Source organism: Falco rusticolus, chromosome 4, assembly GCF_015220075.1.
Source record: "Falco rusticolus isolate bFalRus1 chromosome 4, bFalRus1.pri, whole genome shotgun sequence".
In the NCBI taxonomy this organism is placed as follows: Eukaryota; Metazoa; Chordata; class Aves; order Falconiformes; family Falconidae; genus Falco; species Falco rusticolus.
In genome coordinates, this window is record NC_051190.1 from 46902397 (window position 1) to 46925135 (window position 22739).

Genomic DNA, 22739 nt, shown 5'->3' on the forward strand with positions numbered 1-22739 from the left:
TCTTGCAGTAATCTCTATGCAGACACAGAAGCCCCAGAGAGCAGCGATTCCCTCTGCAGGTCGATGTGTTCCCTTTTCGTTGATGCAGCCGTTCCAGTGGGATGGGGAAGAGCTTGCTGATACCAGTATTGCTGCACTGCAGGATCCTGGGCACTGCATTTCAGAACGGAGCAAAACTATAACCGTGTATTTCTACTTACCCCAGACGTGGGCAGCAAAGAAATCACCCGCGCACCCGCAGCTCCCAAGGGAGACATCCAGCTGGGTGTAGAGAATCCTGGGTAGTAACACAGTGTTTTCCAGATGTGCACTACCGTAGCTACCTATCCATGTGTGATACTGTGAACCTTTTTAATTTTTTAATCATGTATTTATTTCTTTTATCTTTGCACAGAGACAGCACAAACGTGCTTTTTAAAACATTTAGTTTACTGCACTTTTTCTTTTTTTTTTTTTTTTTTTTTTCCCTTTTTTTTTGGTCATATATTTGTGGATCAGAAAGGAGTGTGAAACCTCACTGGAGAATTGGTAGGAGCACATTGCTGGGGAGGGCAAGGGACCGAAGTGGCTTCGTTTGAGGCAGTAGCGTGGTCTAACCAACTGATGGAGTCAGGAGGTCTAAGGCTGTCCAGACTCTGCCACGGTTTTGCCGAGTGACCTAAGACAAGTCACTTAACCACTCTGTGCCTCGGTTTCCCCCATGCTAATGGGTGTACAGAACCCACTTTGGTTAAAGCACTTAAACCCTGGGATGAAAGGTGCTATGTAAATGCAATGTATTAAAGGCCATTGAATAGAATTGCTCCCATCTTACAGTAGTCCAAAGTAGCCATGCCAATTTACTTGGATTCAAAACTCGCTAGTGATTTCTCTTGATCTGTAACACTGTGCGGGGGCAGCAGACCAGTGCTGGCGACAGTGACGTGTCACCTCGGCTCTCCTCCCGATGTCGCGATGGGTTCTGCCTTCACCACGTGCTGACTGCTGCGTCACCCCGTCCCTCTGTGCTTGGAGTCCACACTTTGTCTCACCGGCTGCCGCCTGCTCCAGACACACGGGCACGGACGGACGAGAACAGCGCTCCTCCAGCGAGCAGCCACGCTGGACTGCGAGTTCCCAGGTCTGCCCGGCTCCAGGTGTGGTTTGTCCGGCCGCTGCATCCTCCCGCAGCCACCCCGCACCTCGCATACATGGGGTGTACCTGACCGCCCAGTACCTGGGGGTCACGGACATCAGGTTCGCACGTTTCCTCCGTACCTCAGGGCTGTCGGGGAGGCGCGTGCACGTCTGCACACACTGGAGGCAGGAGCAGAAGACCTGACTCTGCCACCTCATCGCACCAGGCAGCCTTGTGTTCACGGACTCTGTTGGACAAAAAGCTGGGTGACTGGGATGTTGCCTGTGGTTACGTCTGCTGTTGGAAATTGCTGCTGGGGATGTCTTGAGTTTTGCTTTTCAAGGGCTGCAGGCTTTGGGCGAGAGGATTTGGAGTTGCTGAGTAGTGTTCAGACTGGGCTCATCCATCTGTCAGCAGGGCACCATCGCATCATCTTGAACTCCAGCGATCCGATCCCATCCTCGTCTCCCAGAGAGAAGGAAGGAAATCTTTTAGCCCAGAGGGAGCCAGGTCTTATTCACATGCTTTACAAGCTTCACTTGAGAAGGAGGGTCAAAATCTCTATTGAGAATCTTCAGACTGTCCTTGAGGTTCCTTGTAGAGGAGTGGGGAAGTGGGACCCTTCTCTTGGGGCTCAGTCCCCCCGGTCTGTCTTCACAGCAGCACTCAGGATGGGTCAGCTCAGGTACCAGAAGGTCACTGGGCTGGGGGGAAGCTCTTCCCTTCTCCCTTGTGCTGAATTTGGGGAGGATCTTCACAAATTGGTGTTTTCTTGCCTAAAAGTACGGGACCCAGGCTCCCGCCCTTGCCTGCAGATGCTGAAGGCTGTAGGGCGTGCTTCTCTCAAGAGCACAGGCTGGGGCTCTTGCAAGCTGCTGCCATTAGATGTATTCATCTATTTACCAAATAATCTATCAAAAGTCTTTCCAGAGACTCTCCCCTTTCGGTCACTACCTGGGGACAGCTCGGTCACCCAGCTAGCACCATTGCTCCGTTCCAGGCCCTGCGGTGGGCTGGGGAACGGCTCCTCACCCCCCCCACGGCTCATGCCCGTCCCACCTGGGCTGCACGGGCAGTGCTGCGAGGGGCTCGGTAGTTTGGCGGAGGGGAGGTGGGAGGAGTGCAATACCCACTGGCTAACCTGCCTCTGGGCTGAAAACGAGAGGCTTCAAAATGCTAAAAATTCAGCCTTTCCCCCTATTTTTTTTTTTTCCCCCCTCCAGAAGCATGATACCATGTGTAGAGAGGCTGGAGAGAGCCACATCCCTCTGCATCTTCAGGTGTTGCTCTTGGGTGCTGTGCTGGAGGAGGGTGGCTGTGGGCAAGGGCATGGGGGGGGTCGAGCTTGGGCTCTCTGACCTAAGACCACCTTGTTTGTGGGCTGGTGGGTTTAGCATCATCAGGACTTTCCAACCAGCCAAAATCAAGCATCTTTTTAAGATGGTTTAAGCACCACTGATGGAGTCTTTATTCCTTTCCCTCATTTCGGGGCGGGGGGGGGGGGGTGGGGGGTGTCTCCGAAGCTGCTTAGCCTGTGTGCAGGGAGCATCTGAGCCCACCTTCACGCAGTATCTCAGTGAATGAACTTTGCAAGCTCGATCTCTGCTTGGTTCCAAGAGATGCGGGGAAACCCAGACCCTTTGCAGCATGTTCATTCCAAGCACCATCCTTCCTCAAGCGTTCAGGCTTCTTGAGACAATCCGCAGGCGGTTCTGTAACGCTGAACCTTTCGGAGCGAGCAGGTCTGGATGTGGAGGGTTGGTCCTGTGAGAAGACAACTTGGTCAGCTGGAGGGAGCTTAGAGCAAACTTGGTCAACACGAGGGAACAGGAGGAAGCTTCTTTTAGGGAGATGCTGGGCTGAAATGGAAACTGCCCCTTTCCAGGCTTGTGCGCGCTCCCTGCTGCATGTCACCTGTCGGGTTAGCTCAGTGCTGGAGAGCTGCTTGGCCCCCCCTTCCCACAGAGGCTAAAAGGACTGGGGAGGTCAGAGCTCGGTGTGGTGTGTGGCAGCGTGAGAGCCTTGGGGAGCCAGGGAGCATCTCCCCAGCGCTGGCACCGCTGCCTCGGCAGGACGCGCAGTCAGAGGAGGGCACGAGTAGGTCTTGTCCACAGGAAAGAGCATCAGTGCTTTTGTGGGGAAGGGAATAGTGCCTGTCCTGGGTCTGAATGTCCCTCCAGCTCACCTGAGGCATAAGTTGCCCTGTACCTTCGATGTCAGGGCTTCCTCCAGTGGCTCGCTGGCAGCTGCCATCCCTGGTGTAATGCCCTGCGCTCTCCATCCTTGGAAGGAAGCACCACGTTTCTTTCACTCCAAAATTTCAGCAGGGCAGCCCTGCAACGTAGCCGGTTCCCGTGTAGCCGTTTGCCACTGCTCCTTCATCCCCATCATCCTAGCCGGGACCCTCGGCTGTGCCCACAGCATTGCCTGGGCTGAGGCTGCTGGGGAGCTTTTGGCTCTGGCTCTCACCAAAGCGCCGGTGGCTGCTGCCTGCCAGGGTATGAATTTGGCAAGGGAAAACCAGCATCTCTCAGTGCTCGCCGTCAGGCTCCGGTCGTGTGGAGCCCCGGAGTCTCCAGTCTTTGGCCACCGTTGCCTCTGCGGTGAGCGGCTCGGCCGCGCTTGCCCAATTTGTGCTCTGGGAAAGTTCTTAGCAGAGGCAGAGCACTCGTAGGGCTGGGTACAGGGCTGGCACGGGCACAATGGCCTTCGCTGGTGCTCCATCCCCCCGGTTCCTCCCGGGCCCCCCTAAAGCATGGCACAGCCCGGCGTTCCCCCCTCTCATTCCCAGCCACCGTCGTGCTCCGGCTCTTTCTGAGAAGGACGAGGCCAAAGCTGCGGCTCAGGTGTACCCCATCGTGTCTGGTTTTGCTTTCAGTTGGCGTCTACGTCAGCCCCCAGTACGGTCTGGCTGTTCATATTCCCACCAGTGTCCTGTGTCCACTCCGTGCGTGCGCCGTGTAACGAATGTATGTAATGGGGGGCGTGGGGGGCTGGCGGCCGAGGCGTGATGCCAACCCATGGATGTTGTCATGTTTCTCTTCTGTTCTGGGGCGGGGGGAAGTCATGAGTGCTTTTTTTTTTTTTTTTTTCGGTTTTTCTTTTTTTTTTTTTTTTTTTTTTTTTTGGTTGTTTTGAGGGGTTCCCCCCCCCCCCCCCCTTCGAGGAGACCTTTTTCCAGAGAACTGTAAATTGATGCTATCTGTCCTCGGCTCTGTGATAAAGCGTACTGTAGTCTGTGCTGTGCTCACTGCGCGCGGCTCTGCCTCCTCTCTCTCACCACCGGTCCTGACCCGCTTTGGGGGGTCAGAAGGAAGAAAAGGAGAAAAAAAAGGGGGTGTTGGGGTGTCTTGCTGTGGGGGCTGCTTGGGGGTAGGCAGGAGGACAGGCAGCCAGGCAGGATGGTGGGCAGGGGTACCAGCAGCCGGGTGGGAGGGCAGGCAGGGGTACAGGCAGCTGGGTAGCGGGAGGGCAGGGGGACAGGCAAATGGGTGGGAGGGCAGGCAGGGGGACCGGCAAGGTACGGGCAGCCGGGCGGGCAGGGGTACAGGCAGGGTGTGGGCACCGGTACAGGCAGCCGGGCGGGCAGGAGTACGGGCAGGGTGCGGGCAGCCGGGCGGGCAGGGGTACGGGCAAGGTGCGGGCAGCCGGGCGGGCAGGGGGCGGGCAGCCGGGCGGGCAGGGGTACGGGCAAGGTGCGGGCAGCCGGGCGGGCAGGGGTACAGGCAGGGGGCGGGCAGCCGGGCGGGGAGAGGTACAGGCAGGGTACGGGCAGCCGGGCGGGCAGGGGTACAGGCAGGGGGCGGGCAGCCGGGCGGGGAGAGGTACAGGCAGGGGGCGGGCAGCCGGGCGGGCAGGGGTACAGGCAGTGGGCGGGCAGCCGGGCGGGGAGAGGTACAGGCAGGGGGCGGGCAGCCGGGCGGGCAGGGGTGCAGGCAGGGTGCGGGCAGCCGGGCGGGGAGAGGTACAGGCAGGGGGCGGGCAGCCGGGCGGGCAGGGGTACAGGCAGGGTGCGGGCAGCCGGGCGGGGAGAGGTACAGGCAGTGGGCGGGCAGCCGGGCGGGCAGGGGTACAGGCAGGGGGCGGGCAGCCGGGCGGGCAGGGGTTACAGGCAGGGGGCGGGCAGCCGGGCGGGCAGGGGGCGGGCAGCCGGGCGGGGAGAGGTACAGGCAGGGGGCGGGCAGCCGGGCGGGCAGGGGTTACAGGCAGGGGGCGGGCAGCCGGCGGGAGGCCCTGCGCGCCGGGCGCTGCCGAAGGCCCCCGGGGCGGAGCCGCAGCCGCCGCCGCCGCCGCCCATGGGCTCGGGGTCGCGCAGCCCGGCACGGCGGCGGTCCCGCTCGGCGCGGCGGGAGCGGGGCCGGGAGCGCTCCGGCAGTCGGAAGAGGCGGCGGCGCAGCCGGAGCGGGGGCCGCGGGCGGGAGCCGGGCTCGGGGTGAGCGAGGCCGGGCCGGGGCCGGTCGGGGGCCGCGGGGCTGGGTCGAAGGCGGGCGGGGGAGGCCCGGGGGTCAGGCACCGGCGGGGGGCCACGCTCGGGCCCTCCCGCCTCCGGCCGGCCTGCAGCGGGGAGCCGGGCCTGCCGCCCGCTGACACACGGCTCCCCCAGCTCCGAGTCCGGCAGCGAGAGGCAGCCATGGAGGAAGAAGAGGAGCCGGAGCAGGAGCCGGGAGCGGCACCGTAGGAGCCAGAGGAAGCGCCGGTCGCGGTCCCGGTGTCGCTCCTCCGGCTCCAGCTCGGAGCGGGACAAGCGGAGGGCCCGGAGCCGGGAGCGGCAGAGGAAGAGAGATGCCTCCAGGTCGTCGGTGTCCTTGGCCAGCTCGCCCTCCCCACCGCGCTCCCGGGGCCGGGAGGAGCCGGGGCCGCAGCTGAGCCTGCAGGAGCGCCTGAGGCTGAAGGAGGAGAAGAAGAAGCAGGCGGCGCTCATGAAGGCCTTGGAGACACCCGAGGAGAAACGGGCTCGCCGGCTGGCCAAGAAGGAGGCCAAGGAGAGGAAGAAGCGGGAGAAGATGGGGTGGGGAGAGGAGTACATGGGTTACACTAACACCGACAATCCCTTTGGGGACAACAACCTGCTGGGCACCTTCATCTGGAGCAAGGTGAGCTCCTCTGTGCCCGCACCGGGGGGGCTGTTGGCAGGAGGTTGTGCCCCTCTGGCTGCACTGGGACCGAACTGGGCAGCACTGGGGTGTCCAGGAGGGGACCTTTGCATGAGGGAGGACCTCTGATACTAAGAGCAGCCACAGGAGAGCAAAGTGTTTTGTCCAGGGCAGCGGCTGTGTGTTTCTGACCAGCTTAGGGGTGTTTTACCCCCTTTCTCCTGAAGAACAAGGTCTGTAGCCAGGGGCTGTGGGATGAGGAGGGGGGTCAGGGTGCAGGAGGGGGACACAGACCTGCTGGGAGCTGCAGACTGAGTGCTGGGCAGTGTTTACTGGTTTGTTGGCACTCGCCAGGTCAGGTGGCCTCCCTGGGCTCAGCCCAAGTGGCACTGAGGGGCTTCAAGAGTAGGATGCGAGAGATTTGGGGACTTTCGACAGGATCGGGGCTCGCCAGAGCAGCAGAAGCGGGTGAATGTGGTGGCATTTGCTGGCTGGCGAGGGGCTGTAGAGGTCGCTGGATTTCATGGCCACCCTTGGCCACTCTGTTGCAGGCGCTGGAAAAGAAAGGGATCAGCCATCTGGATGAGAAGGACCTGAAGGAGAGGAACAAGCGAATCCAGGAGGATAATCGGCTGGAGCTGCAGAAGGTCGGCTCAGATGTCCCCTCCCTCCCACTGTCTGACAGAGAAACCTGTAGACAGCCCAGTTTTCCCAGTTGCTCACCTGGAATTCCCCTTGTTGTTATCACTGAGGGTGCCCGTAGGCGGTAGGATGTAGGACTGGGCACGGGGCACACAGCGTACTGACTTCTGCTGTGCCAGGGTGAGAAGGCTTTTTCTCTTGGGGTTGTGTCCAGCTCAGGTGGTGCTGAGGAGGGCAAGTGCCAGGTCACCACTGCGTTGTGCCTGTGTCCCCTGTCCTCCGACGGGCTGGCAGCGAGCAGCGAGCAGCCCGGCCCCACTGGCCCATGCTGGCTGTCCTCCTGCGTGGCTCCTGGCTCCCCGGGAACCTTACACCAATTGCAGGAGCTGAGTCAGCTCAGCAAGCAGGATTACGGCTCTGTCCTTGAACGGGTGTCCTGAGTGGGTGCCCCCTCCACAGTGACCTCATGTCTTCCTCTGCCCTGGGCAGGTGAAGCAGCTGCGCCTGGAGCGGGAGCGGGAGAAGGCGATGCGTGAGCAGGAGCTGGAGATGCTGCAGCGGGAGAAAGAGGCGGAACACTTCAAAACCTGGGAGGAACAGGAGGACAACTTCCACCTGCAGCAGGCCAAGCTGCGGTGGGTGTGCAGCTTCCTGGGGACGGGCCTGCCAGGGAGCAGAGGGCGGCAGGCACTGCTCACTGTCCCTCCTCTCACCCAGGTCTAAGATCCGGATTCGGGATGGGAGGGCAAAACCCATTGACCTCCTGGCCAAGTACATCAGCGCAGAGGATGATGACCTGGCTGTGGAGATGCACGAGCCCTACACCTTCCTGAACGGTCTGACTGTCTCCGACATGGAGGATCTGGTGGAGGACATCCAGGTGCCAGTGCTGCTGTCCCCATGCTGCCCCCGTTCCTCCTGCCTGTCCTCCTGTCCTCCTGCCCGGCTGCCTGTACCCCTGCCTGTCCTCCTGCCCGGCTGCCTGTACCCCTGCCTGTCCTCCTGCCCGGCTGCCTGTACCTCTGCCTGTCCTCCTGCCCTCCCGCCCACCTCAGCATGCATGGCTGAGGGGCAGCAGCTCAGGGTGTCCTCCCTCCCCACTCCAGCTCTGCTTCCCTGCCTGCGGTGCGGAGCAAGTGCCTGATGTCCTCCTGCTTGTCTCCTGCCTACAGGTTTACATGGAGCTGGAGCAAGGCAAGAATGTGGACTTCTGGAGGGACATGACCATCATCACAGAGGATGAGATAGCCAAGCTCCGCAAACTGGAGGCCTCTGGGAAAGGAGGACCAGGTAAGTGAAAGGGAAAAGCCTGATGTGAGTGTCAAGGGGAGCGTGAGCAGCGGGTAAAGCAGGGCTTTGGGTCTGCCGTGTGCGCTCTGGCTCAGAGCAGTTCTCTGGGGTCAGCTGGATGGAGGTTGTGCGTCTGGTAGCCATCCCCTGTTGCGGTCCAGCCTTCCGCTGTCAGATGTAACCCTGGGCTGGGTGACGCAGGCTGAGCACCCGAAGACTGACTGGCTGCCCTTGCCTGTTTGTGCAGGAGAGCGTCGGGATGGCGTCAACGCCTCCGTCAGCTCAGATGTGCAGTCCGTGTTCAAGGGGAAGACGTACAACCAGCTGCAAGTGCTGTACCAGGGCATCGAGAGCAAGATCCGAGCAGGAGGACCCAACCTTGACATTGGGTACTGGGAGAGCCTGCTGCAGCAGCTGAAGGCTTACATGGCTCGGGCCAGGTGAGAGCAGGGACTGTCCCCTGGCCAGGGCTGTGGGAAGGGGCAGCACAGACACCACCGTGAGCAGAGTGGGGGAGGCACAGAGTTGGTGGTGGAGGTGTTTTATACCTTTTCTGAGATGGCTCGTTCTCCCAAGAGGGGAAAAGGGCTGGACAATCATTCCCTTCTCCAGTGATGATGTTTACAGCGAGGGAACCAAACTGGAAGGTTATTAAGCCCAAAACCGTACAAAACCCAGCAGATATCTACCCAGCGTGGCGGTGTCACAGCTCTGGGCAGCGAGGGCATGAGGTGGTTCTGCTGGGTGGGACCTGATGGCTCATCTCCTCCTCACAGGCTGCGGGAGCGGCACCAGGATGTTCTGCGCCAGAAGCTGTACAAGTTGAAGCAGGAGCAGGGTGTGGAGAGCGAACCGCTCTTCCCCATCATCAAGCGGGAGCCGGCCTCCCCCAGTGACAGGTACACAGCCCTTTCCTTGGAGAGCACAGCCATCCAGGCCTCTCCCGCGGGGCACCTGCGACGGAAAATGCGGCCTTGTGTTCCCATCCTTCCGTAGAGAGACCTCAGGTGAGCAGAGAACAAGGGTACCATCCCCGTCCCAGTTCTCTCTTGTCTCTTCCTTGCAGGCTGTATCCAGAGGAGGGCATCGTGGTACAGCCAGGGCCATCCTCGGAGCCCGAGGCCGAGCAGGATGCGGAGGCCAAAGGAGAGGCAGAAGGAGAAGCTGTGCTGATGGAGGAGGACCTGATCCAGCAGAGCCTGGATGACTACGATGCAGGGAAGTACAGCCCCCGGCTGCTGGGCGCCAACGAACTGCCCTTCGACGCTCATGTGCTGGAGGCTGAGGAGGACACGCATCGGCTGCTGCTTCTGCGTCAGCAGCTCCAGGTCACAGGTAGGAGCCCCCCGGGCCAGTCCTGCGCTCGCCGGCCTCCCAGGCGGCACAGAGGGTGTGCGTGTGCGTTGGGGGGCAGGGCTGGAGGGGGACGCTACCCTTGGAAAAGGGGGAGTAGGAGCTGCATCTGGAGGATGCATCCAGAGCTGGCCTGGCAGGGGGATACACCCAGGCCGGGAAGGGTGCCAGGACCTGGACGAAAGCAGGGAGCTGGGGCTCAAACTGCTGGTGCTCCCCATGGGTACCTGCGCTGGAGCCTTCCCCGCTCCCAGCCGCACCACCGAGCTGTTTGGGCTGCGGGCAAGTGGGAGGAGTGTTGTGGATGAGTTTTCCAGCACAGCTCAGCCTGGTGCCTGCCCAGAGTCCGCAGGGTGGTGTGCGCATCTCCACACCCAGCTCCACATCCCCTGCCCAGGATCTGCTGCTCCTTCCCTCTGCACGCTGGGGAGCAGCATCCCCACAGCCCAGGCCTGGCTGCAGGACTGGACATCGCCTCTCCTCCCTACAGGTGATGCCACTGAGAGCGCTGACGACATCTTCTTCCGTAAGGCCAAGGAGGGCATGGGTGCAGATGAGGCACAGTTCAGTGTGGAAATGCCCCTCACAGGCAAAGCCTATCTCTGGGCTGACAAGTACCGGCCCCGCAAACCTCGCTTCTTCAACCGGGTGCACACGGGCTTTGAGTGGAACAAGTACAACCAGACCCACTATGACTTTGACAACCCCCCCCCCAAGATCGTGCAGGGCTACAAGTTCAACATCTTTTACCCCGACCTCATCGACAAGCGCTCGACGCCCGAGTACTTCCTGGAGGCCTGCCAGGACAACAAGGACTTCGCCATCCTGCGCTTCCACGCTGGGCCGCCCTACGAGGACATCGCCTTCAAGATCGTCAACCGGGAGTGGGAGTATTCCCACCGCCACGGCTTCCGCTGCCAGTTTGCCAACGGCATCTTCCAGCTCTGGTTCCACTTCAAGCGTTACCGATACCGCAGATGAGGGACTGCTCAACTCCCTTCAGCCCCCCTGGCACAGGGGGTGGGCAGGGGGGGCTCTCAGCCCCTGTCACAAGCACTGTTCCTGAGGGTTTTCTCTGCCCTTGCTTTTATCCCGAGGGACCCTGAGACTTTGGTATAAATAAATAGGGGTTGTTTAAGCCATGGGATCTTCTGCGTGGGCACCCCACGCTGCTCCGTACCGTGTGGCTCTCCTGCATGTCATCACCTGCCAGTACCATGCTGGGCCAGCACTGGAAGCTCCCCTCCTCCTCTGGGGGCTGAGTAGTGTGTGTGTGGGTGTCCTCATCCCTACACCTCTGGGGTGTGTCACCCCCTCCCCACGTGCCGTCAGCCCTGTGTGCTCCGTCGCCTATTCCAGCCCCACACCAGCCTCCTCCCAGCCCCACGTGCTCCCAGCACCAGTGCCAGACCTGTCCAGCCCAGACACTTCCCAGCTGCAGCTACAGCACCCTTTGCTCCATGAGCACAGCCCTGCCCTGGCGGTCCCCCTGCCCTGTGTGGCCCCATTCCTGGCATGTTCCCCCTGGGATCCAGCTTCCCCACAGCCTGGGAGCGCCGCCACCTCGCTCGCTCGCCTCTGGCTGCAGGATGAAAGGGTTCAACGGCTGCGTCCGGCAGCTGGAGGAGAAGGATGTTGGATGGGATATATCTCCTTAAAGGGGAAAATCCGGTTTCCGTGGCTGCAGTTCCACCCACCCAGTGCCTGAGCAGCTCTTGCTCTTGCTGGGCAGTGGAGGAGGGTGTCCCCAGGGGTCCTGAGCAACACTCGGGTGGGTTTCAGGCACTTTGGGGAGCACTTGAGGGCTGAGCTGGGACTCACTGGCCTTGATCCCTCCAGGCGATGGCCTTGGGGGGCAGCTGCACCCGTCTGGGTGGCCCCAACCCCACCAGCTCTGGCCCCTCGAGGTGTCCCCCCCTCGGTGCCGAAGAGGTGCATGAGTAATGCCCAGCAGCGCAGCCGGGAGACCTTGGCCTTGGCCATGAGCTGTCACAGCGAGGTCGTTTCCTTCCCCGCGGGCCTCACTGCATCCTGCCCCCCGTACAGCCCCACGGCTTGGGGGGTGCCCAGGTTCCCTCTGCTCTGCCCTGCTGGGGGGGCTCCCCGGCCTCGGGGGCTGCCCTGCGGCTGTCGTTTCCCCCCATAGCTCAGGAGGGGCACCCTGCCCTGCTGCTGCCATCCAGCCCTGCAAACGCCCTGCGGGCTCCTGTGCCTGCCAGAGCCACCAACCCGCGCTGGGTCAGCCTGCCCAGTGGCAGGGCATGGGGGAGACCCCAACCAGCCCAGCCCCGCATGCAGGTGCCCCTTCCCCATCCTGCCAGACACCCCTGGGGCCAGCGGCTGTGTCGGGACGGGACGTGTCCCCCGGCATCTCCTTCCTGTGGGCTATTTAAAGCTGTTGAGCGGCTGCTTGGCGCGGGGGATGTTCAGGGCCTGAGCTCAGTGCAGGAAGCATGCGAGGGTCTGGCCAAGGATGACTTCGGAGGGAATAAGGAGAAAACTCCAACCCCAAAGGCAGTGGTTGGGTGCCCTCCCTGCTTGACTGCCTGGCAGAGCCCCCTGCCCATGGTCCTTTTCCCTGCCAGGCATACACACAGTGGGGGCAACCCCCCAAAACCATCCCGCTGCATCCCCAGCCTGAGCAGGGTCCGTGTCCCCGCCCAGGCGCTGCCCTTTCCCCACTCCCAACTTCAAGCCGTGGATGGAGCCGGAGCCCGGGGGGCTGCCGCAGCCGGGCACCCACCACGGCCGGCCCAGGGGCTGGATCCGGCTGGAGCCCTGGGTGTTTTTTTCCAGCCCTGCCTGTTCCCCGGGCTCTTCTCCACTTCTCCCCCATATTTTGGGGGGAACCGGTTTCGTTCCTCTGCCTCACGGTTCGAGGGCTGGGTTGGGGGGGCACGGCTCTTCTCCGCTCTTGGGCGCAGCGACAGGGGCTCGGCCGGGCTCGTGCCAGGGTGGCAGCAGGTTGGTGCAGAGCTTCCTCCAGCACCCCCGCGCCCACATCCTCTGTGGGTGCAGCTGGAGGGCAGGAGGGTTGGCACACCCCAGCAGCATCCAGGCACGGCATCCGGCTGCTGAGCCAGGTTCTGCTGCGGTGGGGCCACTCCTGCTGGTGGCACGCTCCCGCTGCCAGGGCCAGCAGCGATCCGGCTCTGTGGGTGGCCCCCCGGCTCCGACCGGTGTCACCCCCCTCTCAGACTTCTGCTGTGACAGCCCCTGCTCCCTGCCGAGGGATCAAGGGACTCAGGCCTCTGAGCATCACCCAGCTGCCCGCATGCCCCGGCCTCGCTGGCTGTGATGGGGTGCCCCCATATCACCCCTGGGTGGGCGATCAGTGATGGGGTACCCCTGTGTCACCAATGGGTGGGTGCTCAGTGATGGGGTGCCCCTGTGTCACCCCTGGGTGGGCACTCGGTGATGGAGTGCCCCTGTGTCACCCCTGGGTGGGCACTCGGTGCTTTGGAGCTGGACGGAGACGCCGGTGACAGGGATGGGCTCTGGCCCCCCCCAGCAAAGCACGAAGGGCAGCAGCGGGTGGTGGCGTGTCCCCTCCGATGGCTCCCACGCTCCAGGACAGCGGCCGTGGGCAGGGACACGCCAAGCTCCGGGCCGGGGAAAACCGGGGTGCGATCCCCCCCGGCTCTGGGAGACACCCCGGGACGCTGCCGGGACCCCCGGCTCTCCCCACCCTCGGCCCGGGGAGTCTCAGGCCCCGCTGCGGGGGACAGCGGGGACGCCCCCCCCAGCCCGGCGGAGCGGTGCGCGTCCCACGGGGCGGTGGCACGGCCGGGCTGACACCCCCCACCCCCCCCCCCCAGACACAGGAATCCTGCTCGGGTAAACAAATGAGTAACCCGGACCAGGGCCCGGTCCCGCTAAATATAGCCGGGCGGCGCGGGGCGGGGGTCCCGGCCCACCCGTGCCCGCAGCCCCGCGGCCCAGGTGCGGGGGGGGCCGCCCCCGGCCCTCCCGGCCCGTGGCTGCCGGCGCCTTCGAGGCTGCCCCGGGCCGGCGCAGGGGCTCTGGGGGCCGGTGCTGCCGGGGCGGGGGGCGCAGCCCGGGCCGGGGGGCGGGGGGGCGGGGCGCGCCCCTCCCCCGGGAGCCCCGTCCGGGGCGGGGGAGGGCGCCGGCGCGGGGCCGGGCCGGGGCGGGGGGCGTGGGGCGGGACCGGGGGGCGCTACGAGCCCGGCCCTGCCCCCGCGCCCTCCCGTGGGGCCGGGCTGAGCCGAGCCGGGCTGAGCCGCGCCGGGCGGGTCCCGCCGCTGGGAGGTAGGGCCGGGGGGCTGCGGGGGGCAAGGAGCCCGCAGGGCTGGGGCGGCCGGACGGAGGGGGGCTGCGGGGCGGGGGGCGCTGGGACGGGGTGCGGGGCGCTGGCTCAGCCGCCCGCTTTGCGCAGAAACCCGAAGAGCTGCTGCGATCCTCCGGGGGGCGGACGACGGTGACCCCCTGGCGCGGGGAGAGACGGGGACGCGGTGCCCCCGCTGTGCCCCCCCTCGGCTGCCTGTCCCGGGACCGGGTCGCCGGGGCCGGCACGTCCCAGGCTTCGCCCCGGCACCAGCATTTGCTGTCGGGGCTCCCCCCGCCGGGGCGGTCCCGGTCCCCCCGAGCCGGTTCCCCGCGCAGCCCCCGGCCCGCTCCCTCCCGGCAGCGCATCCCACCGGGGGGTCCGAGAAGGGCCGGGAAAGGGGCTGGGGGGGGGGGGGGGGGGGGGGGGCGGAGGGGGGTGCCCAGCGGCAGCTTCCAAGCCCTCGAGATGCCGCGATGCTGCGGCCGGGAGCGCGGGGGCTGCGGGCTGCCCCTCCCCCCCCCATGCCGCCCTGAGGGCACAGCACCGGCCCTTGCATGCAGGGGGGCCCAGGGCGACCCCCCCCCACCCGCCACCCCCTGCCCCACTCCGGGAGTGCACGGGTTGGGGAGCTCTGCATGGCCACAGCAGGGACAGGCAAGGACAGCCACCGTTGTCCGTGCCCCCCGGAATGTCCTGTGCCCCGGGGGTCCGCGGGGGTCCCTGCTCCGGGTCAGGCCGGCTCCCCCCGCAGTCCCTGTGGTGGCTGTGGGGCCGGGGGCGGATGCTGGGGCCCTGCCGAAGTCCCTGTCCCCATGACGTGGCCGCTGCTTTTCGCATCCCAGCTGATGGCCTTGAGCTGATCTGCTGCCCAGAGAGCCCCAGCCGGGAGGGGGGGGCGGTTGGTGGTGGGACCACATCCAGCCCTGGCATCCCGTGGGACCACCTGCGCAAGGGCCACCAGGCTGGGGAGGCAGAGGGGGTACTGCAGAGAAAGTCCCTGTCCTTCCAGGACAAGGTGGGACGGGGCTGTCCCTGGAGAGGTCCAACAAGCGAAGAGGAGGGACTGGATGCAGAAGGGACAAATGCAAGCGCACTAGGGCACCTTCTGCACAGCTCCCTGCGGCTAAGCACCACGGCCTGGGTGCCAGGACCCGGGGGGGGGGGGGCATGTGGGGTGCAGGCCACCTGGTTTGGGGTCCCTTTGCAGGTGTGCGGTGCCACGCTGCCCCCAACCCTCCCTTGCCAGCTCCACCCCGGCCTGATCCTGCCAGCCTTGTGCCAGCGCTGCCCCAGGAAGCTTGGGGAGGCAATGGGCTGGGGTGGGAGCTGCACCGATAAGGAGCAGCCTCCCGCGCTCCTCATGTCTCTTTGCCTTTCCCTCGCTAACCTCGGATGTGGCCGGGGCAGGAAGCCGTGCCCGGTGGAGGCAGGGCAGCCCGGGGTGCAGCTGCGGTGTAACGCCAGCCCGCGGGCTCACCCCGTGCCAAGAACCCCATTAGTGCCCGCACTGGCCCCGCCGCCGCCTCGCAGCCTCCACAGCCTGTTTCGGAGATGGGGATGTTCCCCCAGCGCCTTTTGCCTTTGCTCACAGCCAAACCCTCGCCCCCATGGGATCTCCCTGGGAGGTGGGTTTGCTGGATCTAGTAGCCCCAAACCCAAGTGCACAGGGTTGGCAGGGATGAGCACCAGGCTTGGGGTCTTTCCTCCACAGGACTTGCCATCCCCACGAGCATCCTCCTGCGGGGAGACATCAAGCGAGGAGCCCCCCGCCCCCACACAAACCCCTTCCCGTCATGGTGTGCGCAGGGTTCAGCTCGCTCCCAGCTGCGCTGGCACTAAAAGGCCCCTCTTTAATATTTGATTCCCTCTAAGTGCTGCGCGGTCCCAGGCTGGCCGAGCCAGCTCCGCGCAGGGTGGCACCTGGTGTCCCCAGCCCTGCTGGCAGCTGGTGGTGGGTGAGGGTCCAGGTCGTGGTTGTGCCAGGGCAGGAGGGGTGGATGGCGGGGGATGTGGGTGATAGCAGGGTTTGGGGTGTGCAGCATGGAGCTGCCAGGGCTGGTGCATCCCCCCCCCCCCCACCAGACGCTGTGGGGAGAGGGGGTCGGGTCCTGCTGCACCGAGCCAGTCAGCAGCCAGGAGCATCCCATGGCTGTGAGTCCCTGGGTGATGGGTCAGCATCGCCCTGTGGGCTCCCGAGCCCCCCAGCCATGCTGGAGTAACCTGGGGCGGGGGGAGCACCCACTTGGGGACAGCACCCCAAAAGCGTGGGCAGGCACGTGGCAAGGGACAGCCAGAGTGGGACCTCCGAGCTGTGGCATCGCTGTGGGGCAGGGGGGGAATTTGCCACCTCCCAGGGAGGGGAATCCCAGGGGACACAGGAAAGGCTGGTGGCTCCTCAGGGAACCGTTGCACTGTCACACAGAGGCCTGACCGCATTTTTCAAGGGGACCGACGCCTTGGGGGCCACCGCCACCATCCCTCAGGGATCCGAGAAAACAAACAGCAGCAAGTTTTCGCTCTTGTTTCGTGGAAAAAGTGGGGCCATGCTCGCGCTGGGGCAGTGAATCACCACCACACTGGGCCAGCCGCCTGCGCTGGGATGTGGACAGGGATGGGGATGTGCCCCCACCACCCCCAGCCCCTTCCCTGCTCGCCAGCAGCCCGTGGTACAGCTGGGGACAGGGGGAGGGCAGAGGTGCTGCCATGCCAGGGGGGTGCCAGCACCCTCGGTCCTGCAGCCTGCCTGGATGCGGCCCCGGCGGGGGATGGTGCAATGCCTGGCCCCATCCCAGCCCCAGGACGGGCTGTGGGATCAGCACCCGCCTCGGGTGTGCGAGGGGGCTCCCAGCCCTGTGGGTGCCCTGGCACCGGGGGCTGGGAGGGGGTGGTGGGTGGTGGGTGCCAGGCTGTGGGATGTGGCGCGGAGCTCACCCATGACACGGGGACACAGATGCAGGACCAGCCGCTGCGTTTGGTGCCGATCAGGGCTGGCTTGAGGTTTGTCTTGGAGATGGGGATGGAGGGCAGGTGGCAGTGCCACCCTGCATGAGGGGGAGGCAGCGGCGCCAGGACGCCTACAACGGGGTGGGGCAGGGTCTGTGCGGAGGTGGTGGGTCAGGGTACAGCTGGGCATTCCATGGGGACCACTGGGCTGGGAACGGGGTCAGCCAGTAGCGTGGGGATGGGGAAGACAGGCTTGGCAAGGACATCCACAGCCTGGAGAAATGGGTCCCAGGAGGAGAGGAGGGGTCTGGTTCCCGCAGGGGGTCTGGTCCCCACTGTTGCCATGCCTCTGCCCCTTCCCACATCACCCCATTTGCAGCCTGGACTAATTAGCGATGGAGGTTGCAGCCCTGCGGCTTCCCAGATGCTGGATGCTTCCCAATCCCGGGTCACCACCGAGCGAGCCAGTGTGACATTGACCGGGCTGCCCACGACCGCAGCTTTCCTCATGCACCCGCCACGGCCGGTGTCCCGGGGACAAACCCTCAGCTGCAGCTGTGGTAGGGCAGGAGGGGGACACAGAGAATGGGGATGTCACACGTGCACGCCAGCTGCGTGGCCCATGGCTGTGGCCTGGCAGCAGTGCCGGTGCCAGGGGGGTGCAGCACACAGCTCCAGCTGTGGCCATCCCATCCCGTGCCTCAGTTTCCCCACCTCGCTGTGGGCATGGGGCCTCTCCCCATTGAGGCCGGGGGGGGGGGGGGGGGGGGGCGGGGAGGGGAAGGGCGGGGCTTGGAGTGTCAGGATCCGGCCCTAGCGCAGCTGCCCTGTGCCTGCATTCCCCATCCTTCAGGGCAGGTCCCCCCATGCCGAGGCAGAGGGCAGGTGGCCCCGGAGGTGTCCGGCCACGTCCCCCGGGGCAGGAGGGAGCCGGTACCATCAGAGCCAAGCTGCCAGCACCACACTTCTCCAGACACCCACCACGCTGGGTCACAGTCTCGTGGAGCAGCCCCATGTGGCTTGCAGCCGGGGACAGTTAATCCCATCCAGCTGTGGGGCTGGGGCCCTGCACGCCTGCTGCTGCTGCTGCTGCTGCTGCTGCTGCACCCAGAGCGGTGCCAGACCGGCGCGGGCCGTGGTCCTGGTGTGGCATCCCCCTCCCCCACCCCTGTGGTGCCCCATCTTTGCAGGCTAAGGGTGGGCGATGGGTGGGCTTGCGCATGGCAGACCCCTCCTAAACCTGCCTCCTTGCTCCCGCAGGGCAAGGCAGGATCAGTGCCGGCAGCGGCGGAGGGCACACGCCATGGAGCTGAGCCGGGAGGGCGCCTGAAGCTGCTGGAAGGAGCGGGATGGGGTGGGGGGATATGGAGCTCCCCAACGGTAGCAGGGCCGGCCGGGCGGACACGTGCTTCGGGGCGTTCAATGCCAGCGATGGCCGCGCCGGCGCACAGGCCAGCATCACCTCGCCCTGGTTCTCCACTGCCTTTGGCCTTATCGGCCTCTGTTCCAACCTCTTCGCCCTCTGTGTCCTGCTCAGCTCCTCCCGCAAGCTGTCCAGCCAGGCTCGCTCCTCCTTCCTCGTCTTCCTCTGTGGGCTGGTGGTCACAGACTTTATGGGGCTGCTGGTGACAGCCTCAGTCATCATCCCCTACCACTTCATCAAGTTCACCTGGGCTGAGGTGGACCCTGGCTGCCACCTCTGCAACTTCCTCGGCTTCTCCATGGTCTTCTTCGGGCAGTGCCCGCTGCTGCTGGGGGCCACCATGGCTGGCGAGAGGTTCTTTGGCATCAACCACCCCTTCTCCCGCTCCACCAGCATCTCCAAGCGCCGCGCCTGGTCCATCGTGGGGCTGGTGTGGGGGTTCTCCTGCCTGCTGGGGCTGCTGCCGGTGCTGGGGCTGGGGCGGTACACGCTGCAGTACCCCAGCTCCTGGTGCTTCCTCACCCTCCTGCCCGACACTGGCAACGTCATCTTCTGCCTGCTCTTCGCTCTGCTGGGGATCTTCTCCGTGCTGCTCTCCTTCATCTTCAACACAGTCAGCGTGGTGACGCTCTGCCGTGTCTACCATGACCGGGAGTCAGTGCAGCGGCGCCGGGACAGCGAGGTGGAGATGATGGTGCAGCTGGTGGGCATCATGATCATTGCCACCATCTGCTGGATGCCCCTCCTGGTGAGGCCCCAGGTCTGGGTGTTGCCCCCTCTGTGTCCCTTCTGGGTCTTGGTACCCCGCCATGCTCCTCCTGGTGAGGTCCCCATCCCACATCCCTGCTGGTGAGGCCCCTGGCTTGGCACCCGGGTGTTGAGCTCCGCACCGCTTGCAGGCAGAGTGGGTGCTCCTCAGTAGCAGGTGCCCCAAACCAGCCTGAGACCCCTCTGCAACAGGCTCGACACCCAGTCTGGACCCTCAGCATCTCCCCCACCCCAAAGCAGCTCATGGGCTCTGTGTGGACCCCCCCTGCTGATACCTTGCCCCCTCCATCCCCTGCAGATATTCATCGTGCAGACGGTCCTGCAGCAGCTGCCGGCCAGTGGCCAGATCCAGATGCTGCCCACAACAACGCAGAAGATGCTGCTTATCTACATCCGCATGGTCACCTGGAACCAGATCCTGGACCCCTGGGTCTACATCCTCTTCCGACGGGCCGTGCTGCAGCGCATCTACCCCAGCCTACGCCCCCGGCCCTCCATCCTCTCCCTTTACCCCGTCCTCAAGCCCTCCCTGCGCCGCAAGCTCACCGCAGACTCCGTCCTGCAGTAGCAGCCCCCAGGGACAGGCACCGCGGGAGGGGGCGAGGACCCCCCCATCCCACCCATCTGGGTTAATTAATTGTCCCTATCACCTACATCCATGGGCCACCCCAGCCTGGTACTCAAGGGGGTGGTAGGGGCCATAGGGGTGCTCCCCCATCCCCATCTAAGTGCCCCCCCCCAATAAAACACAGCTTTTGCAGCTCTCTGTGCCTGCTGGGGTGAACACCTCGGGGGGGGGGGGGGGGGGGTATGACCCCATTCCCAGCCAGAGCAGCAGCCAAAGCAACAGCCCTTCTCCTCCAGTCTCTGCTTTAATGAGCCGAGCCACAGCCGCTTCCCACCACGTTTAGGGGCTGAACAAAGGGGGTCCTTTGTGGGGGGGGGGGGGGCTGGATGCCCTGCTGTGCCCCCCCCCCCGCCCCGGGACTCACCTGGGTGCAGCTCAGGGTGGGGGGCAGGCAGGATGGGGATCCCCACCAGCACCGACAGCACCAGGTGGGGTTGGGGATGCAGGGAAGGGGCTGGGGTGAGGGGCACCGCTGCCCTCCCCCCCCCCCCCCCCCCCAGCGCTACTCCTGCCCCTGTTTGGGGTGGCAGACAGCTGCCCACACCTCTGCCACGAACTCCTGGGGGAAGGCGAACTCGCCCAGCACCGAGTCCAAGCCACGGGCAAGCTGGGCTGCGCTGGGGCTCTCCTTCGCCGCCTCCACCATGGTCGAGGCTGGGGAGGACGAGAGGCAGGCTCAGCGGTGGGTGGGGGTCCGGGGTGGGCTCCCCCTGCCCCCCCATTGCACTCACCCAGCTCGCTGTCACGGATGCCCATGTAGCTCTCCAGCAGGTCGTCCACCCGCCGGGCGGCTTCCTCCTCAAAGAGGCTGGGCTGGGGGCGAGAGGGCCAGGGGGTGGGGGCATGGCCCAGGGACCCCCCCACACTCCCACGGAGCTGTGCCTACGGGTGCTGCACGTGTGGGCACCCAGCAAAGCACCCAGCGGTGGTGCAATGCAGGGGCCACCCAGGAGCATGGGGCCGTTCATCCCCCCCCCCCCCGGGCACAGTGTGAGCGCCCGTGGGCTCAGGGTGGGGGTCTCTGGGTGGGTCTTACCCCTTCTTCCAGCACAGCTGGTCCCTGTGCCCGCAGCCGCAGCGTCTCCTTCCCACTGGTCACTTTGCCCTCGCTTGGGGACTTGCTGCTCCGCATCCTCTGCCCGATCATGTCTGCACCCCAGGTGGGGAGCGAGGGGGGGGGTCAGGGTGCAGGCAGGGCCTGGCACCCCCTGCCCCTCACTGCCCACCGCCCCAACCACCACCCAGACCACGTGTGTCCCAGCACCCTGCCAGGGAGGCCGTGCCTGGGCAGGGGTGCTCAGGGGCAGTGCAGACATAAGGGACACCCATGGGTGCAGGGTGGGGACGCACACAGTTACAGGGTGCTCGTGGCCCCTGCACCAAAAGGAGTGGGGGTACCCACAGGGAACACAGGCAGGTGTGGGGACCCCCTGAGGAGTGGGGTGCTCTGGGGTACACAGGGGGGTGGCAGACCCTGGGGGCCACCCGGTCCCTGGGGAGGGGGCTGCAGGGCAGGAGGGCCACAGGGGATCAGCCTCCCCATGCGCCTCCCGGGGGTCCCCAGGGCAAGAGCAGGGGACACCCCTTGACCCACCGAAGGCTTTTTTGGGCTGCACCAGGCGGAGGGTGAAGGGCTGAGCCCGGGGCAGCTCCCGTAGCATCCGAGCCACCTCGTAGTGACGACAGCCCACGATGGTGTGGTCATTGATGGCCTCGATGCTGTCACCCACGCACACCGTCTGGATGCGGTTGATGATGCTCCCCTCCTTGATTCTCTGGGGACCGCGGAGGGGGACACAACAGATCTAGCCCCCATCCCACCCTGCACAAACACCCCGCCATGGTCCCATGTCCTCTAACAACTGGATCAAGCAGGGAGGGAGGGTGTCCCCCCCATCAGGTCCCGTCCCCCCGCAAACTGCACCATGGCAGGGCTTGGATGGACCCAGGGTAGAACTGGTGGAAGGGGGGGGAGGTCAGGGAAGGAGGATGGCCCCAAGGATGTCACCCAGCATCCTGGCAAGGCCCCATCCTTGATGAAATGATGAAACTCATCAGTGACGCCCACCTTGATGAAAGCGTAGCCGGCCCCATTGTCCGTGATGGTGAGGCCAAGCGCATCCTCCGTTTTGGTCACCTCCACCTCCTTCGTCTCACCACGGACGTGGGCAAAGATGAAGTCCTCCAGGCCGATCTGTCCCCCCAGCAGCTTCTGCATGTCTACTTTATGCGTGTTGAGCGTGCAAAAGAGGATCTGCCCCGGGGAACCCTGTCATCAGGGGCTGAGGATGCCCGGGCAGGGCAGGGGGTATTGGTGGTGCTGGGGCAGGAGCCACCCATGGGTGGATCCAGCCAGGTCTAGGTGCTGGGGGGTCTAGGGACACCCAGTCTGCCTGGGGATCCAGCACTGCCCGCTCCCTGTACACTCTTCCCTCGGCTTCAGGCTACGCAGCTGCTGGCATTAGCCAGGGAATAGGCAGCCCTGGTTCCCTGCCCACGTGCTGGGGGGAAACTGAGGCACGGAGCCACACAACCACTCCCCGGAGGGGACAGTACAGCCCCGAAATTAAAATGCCCTTTTCCAGGTTATTTTAGAGGCTGCATTTGCCCAGAGCTGCAGACCCACAGGAGGGCTGGCCACGGACAGTGCCACCAGGTTGGTGCCCCACCTTTCGGGGGCAAAGCCCTCTCCCCGCACCCCAGCAGCCACAGCCCCCTCACCTCGGTGGGCGAGATGCCGAAGACCTCCGCAATTTTGGCGTAGAGCTCCTTGACGTTGGTGAAGCCCTCGATGCGCCCCGTGGGGCTGCCGTGGGCCAGCTGCGTGTGAAACACCAGCCTGGGGCGGGCACGGGGGGGTCGGGGGGCTGCGGTGCCCTCAGTGGCAGGTGGCTCGGGGGTCCCTGGGTCCTGCCCCACGCCGTTCTCCATGGGGCTGCCCTCCTGGGGCTGCCTGCTGATCCTGCCCGCCCGCCGCATCCCACTGCCCGCACCGCTGAATTATAGATGGGTGCTGGCTCCCAGCTCTGCCGTAAGGTGATCCCCGGGCCTGGGAACACGATCCGGTGGGGCAGGTCACCCACCTGGGATCAGGTGAGCTCTGCCACCTCTGAAGGGCCCTGGCCAGGCTGGAGGAGGTGGGAGAAGAGCCAGCACAGAGCCAGCCCCATCGCCCCCCCACCCCGCCCGCTGGG

The 22739-nt window shown here is 64.9% G+C and overlaps 4 protein-coding genes across 17 annotated transcripts in view; 3 read left to right on the forward strand and 1 right to left on the reverse strand.

Moving 5' to 3' along the window:
• Positions 1 to 2714, forward strand: part of PIP5K1C (phosphatidylinositol-4-phosphate 5-kinase type 1 gamma) — a 49215-nt gene extending 46501 nt beyond the window's left edge. For 10 of the 11 annotated variants that reach the window (XM_037384429.1, XM_037384421.1, XM_037384426.1 and 7 more), the window contains one exon: positions 9 to 2714. Coding sequence is in view for 10 of the 11 variants with exons in the window: in XM_037384421.1 (XP_037240318.1) it covers positions 9 to 11 (3 nt within the window). In the remaining variant the exon portion in view is untranslated. The remainder of the gene's footprint in view (positions 1 to 8) is intronic. The other variant, XM_037384430.1, reaches the window with a different exon arrangement.
• Positions 2715 to 5327: 2613 nt separating this feature from the next.
• On the forward strand, positions 5328 to 10637 carry CACTIN (cactin, spliceosome C complex subunit). 2 transcript variants are annotated; one of them, XM_037384418.1, is made up of 10 exons: positions 5328 to 5549; positions 5721 to 6210; positions 6762 to 6857; positions 7342 to 7487; positions 7570 to 7732; positions 8025 to 8142; positions 8390 to 8582; positions 8919 to 9041; positions 9185 to 9477; positions 9986 to 10637. In XM_037384418.1, exons 1-10 carry the CDS (start codon positions 5413 to 5415, stop codon positions 10474 to 10476), a joined length of 2250 nt encoding a protein of 749 aa, XP_037240315.1. In that variant the 5' UTR covers positions 5328 to 5412; the 3' UTR covers positions 10477 to 10637. The 2 variants fall into 2 exon arrangements, with proteins under 2 accessions (XP_037240315.1, XP_037240316.1); XM_037384419.1 differs by having other exon boundaries at positions 5398 to 5549; positions 9209 to 9477.
• Positions 10638 to 13665: 3028 nt separating this feature from the next.
• On the forward strand, positions 13666 to 19681 carry TBXA2R (thromboxane A2 receptor). Of its 3 annotated transcripts, XM_037384534.1 has the most exons (3): positions 13666 to 13764; positions 17987 to 18897; positions 19216 to 19681. In XM_037384534.1, the coding sequence occupies exons 2-3, from the start codon at positions 18076 to 18078 to the stop codon at positions 19483 to 19485; spliced, it is 1092 nt and encodes a 363-aa protein (XP_037240431.1). In that variant the 5' UTR covers positions 13666 to 13764; positions 17987 to 18075; the 3' UTR covers positions 19486 to 19681. The 3 variants fall into 3 exon arrangements, 2 of the variants coding, with proteins under 2 accessions (XP_037240431.1, XP_037240430.1); XR_005103787.1 differs by lacking the exons at positions 13666 to 13764; positions 19216 to 19681 and adding an exon at positions 14232 to 17286 and having other exon boundaries at positions 17987 to 18210; XM_037384533.1 differs by lacking the exon at positions 13666 to 13764 and having other exon boundaries at positions 17508 to 18897.
• Positions 19682 to 19912: 231 nt separating this feature from the next.
• On the reverse strand, positions 19913 to 22524 carry GIPC3 (GIPC PDZ domain containing family member 3). Its single transcript, XM_037384523.1, is given in 7 exon segments — positions 19913 to 20199; positions 20277 to 20358; positions 20582 to 20694; positions 21140 to 21351; positions 21353 to 21414; positions 21416 to 21799; positions 22267 to 22524. Coding segments are annotated over 7 exon segments (1263 nt in total). The 3' UTR covers positions 19913 to 20047.
• Positions 22525 to 22739: the final 215 nt, after the last annotated feature.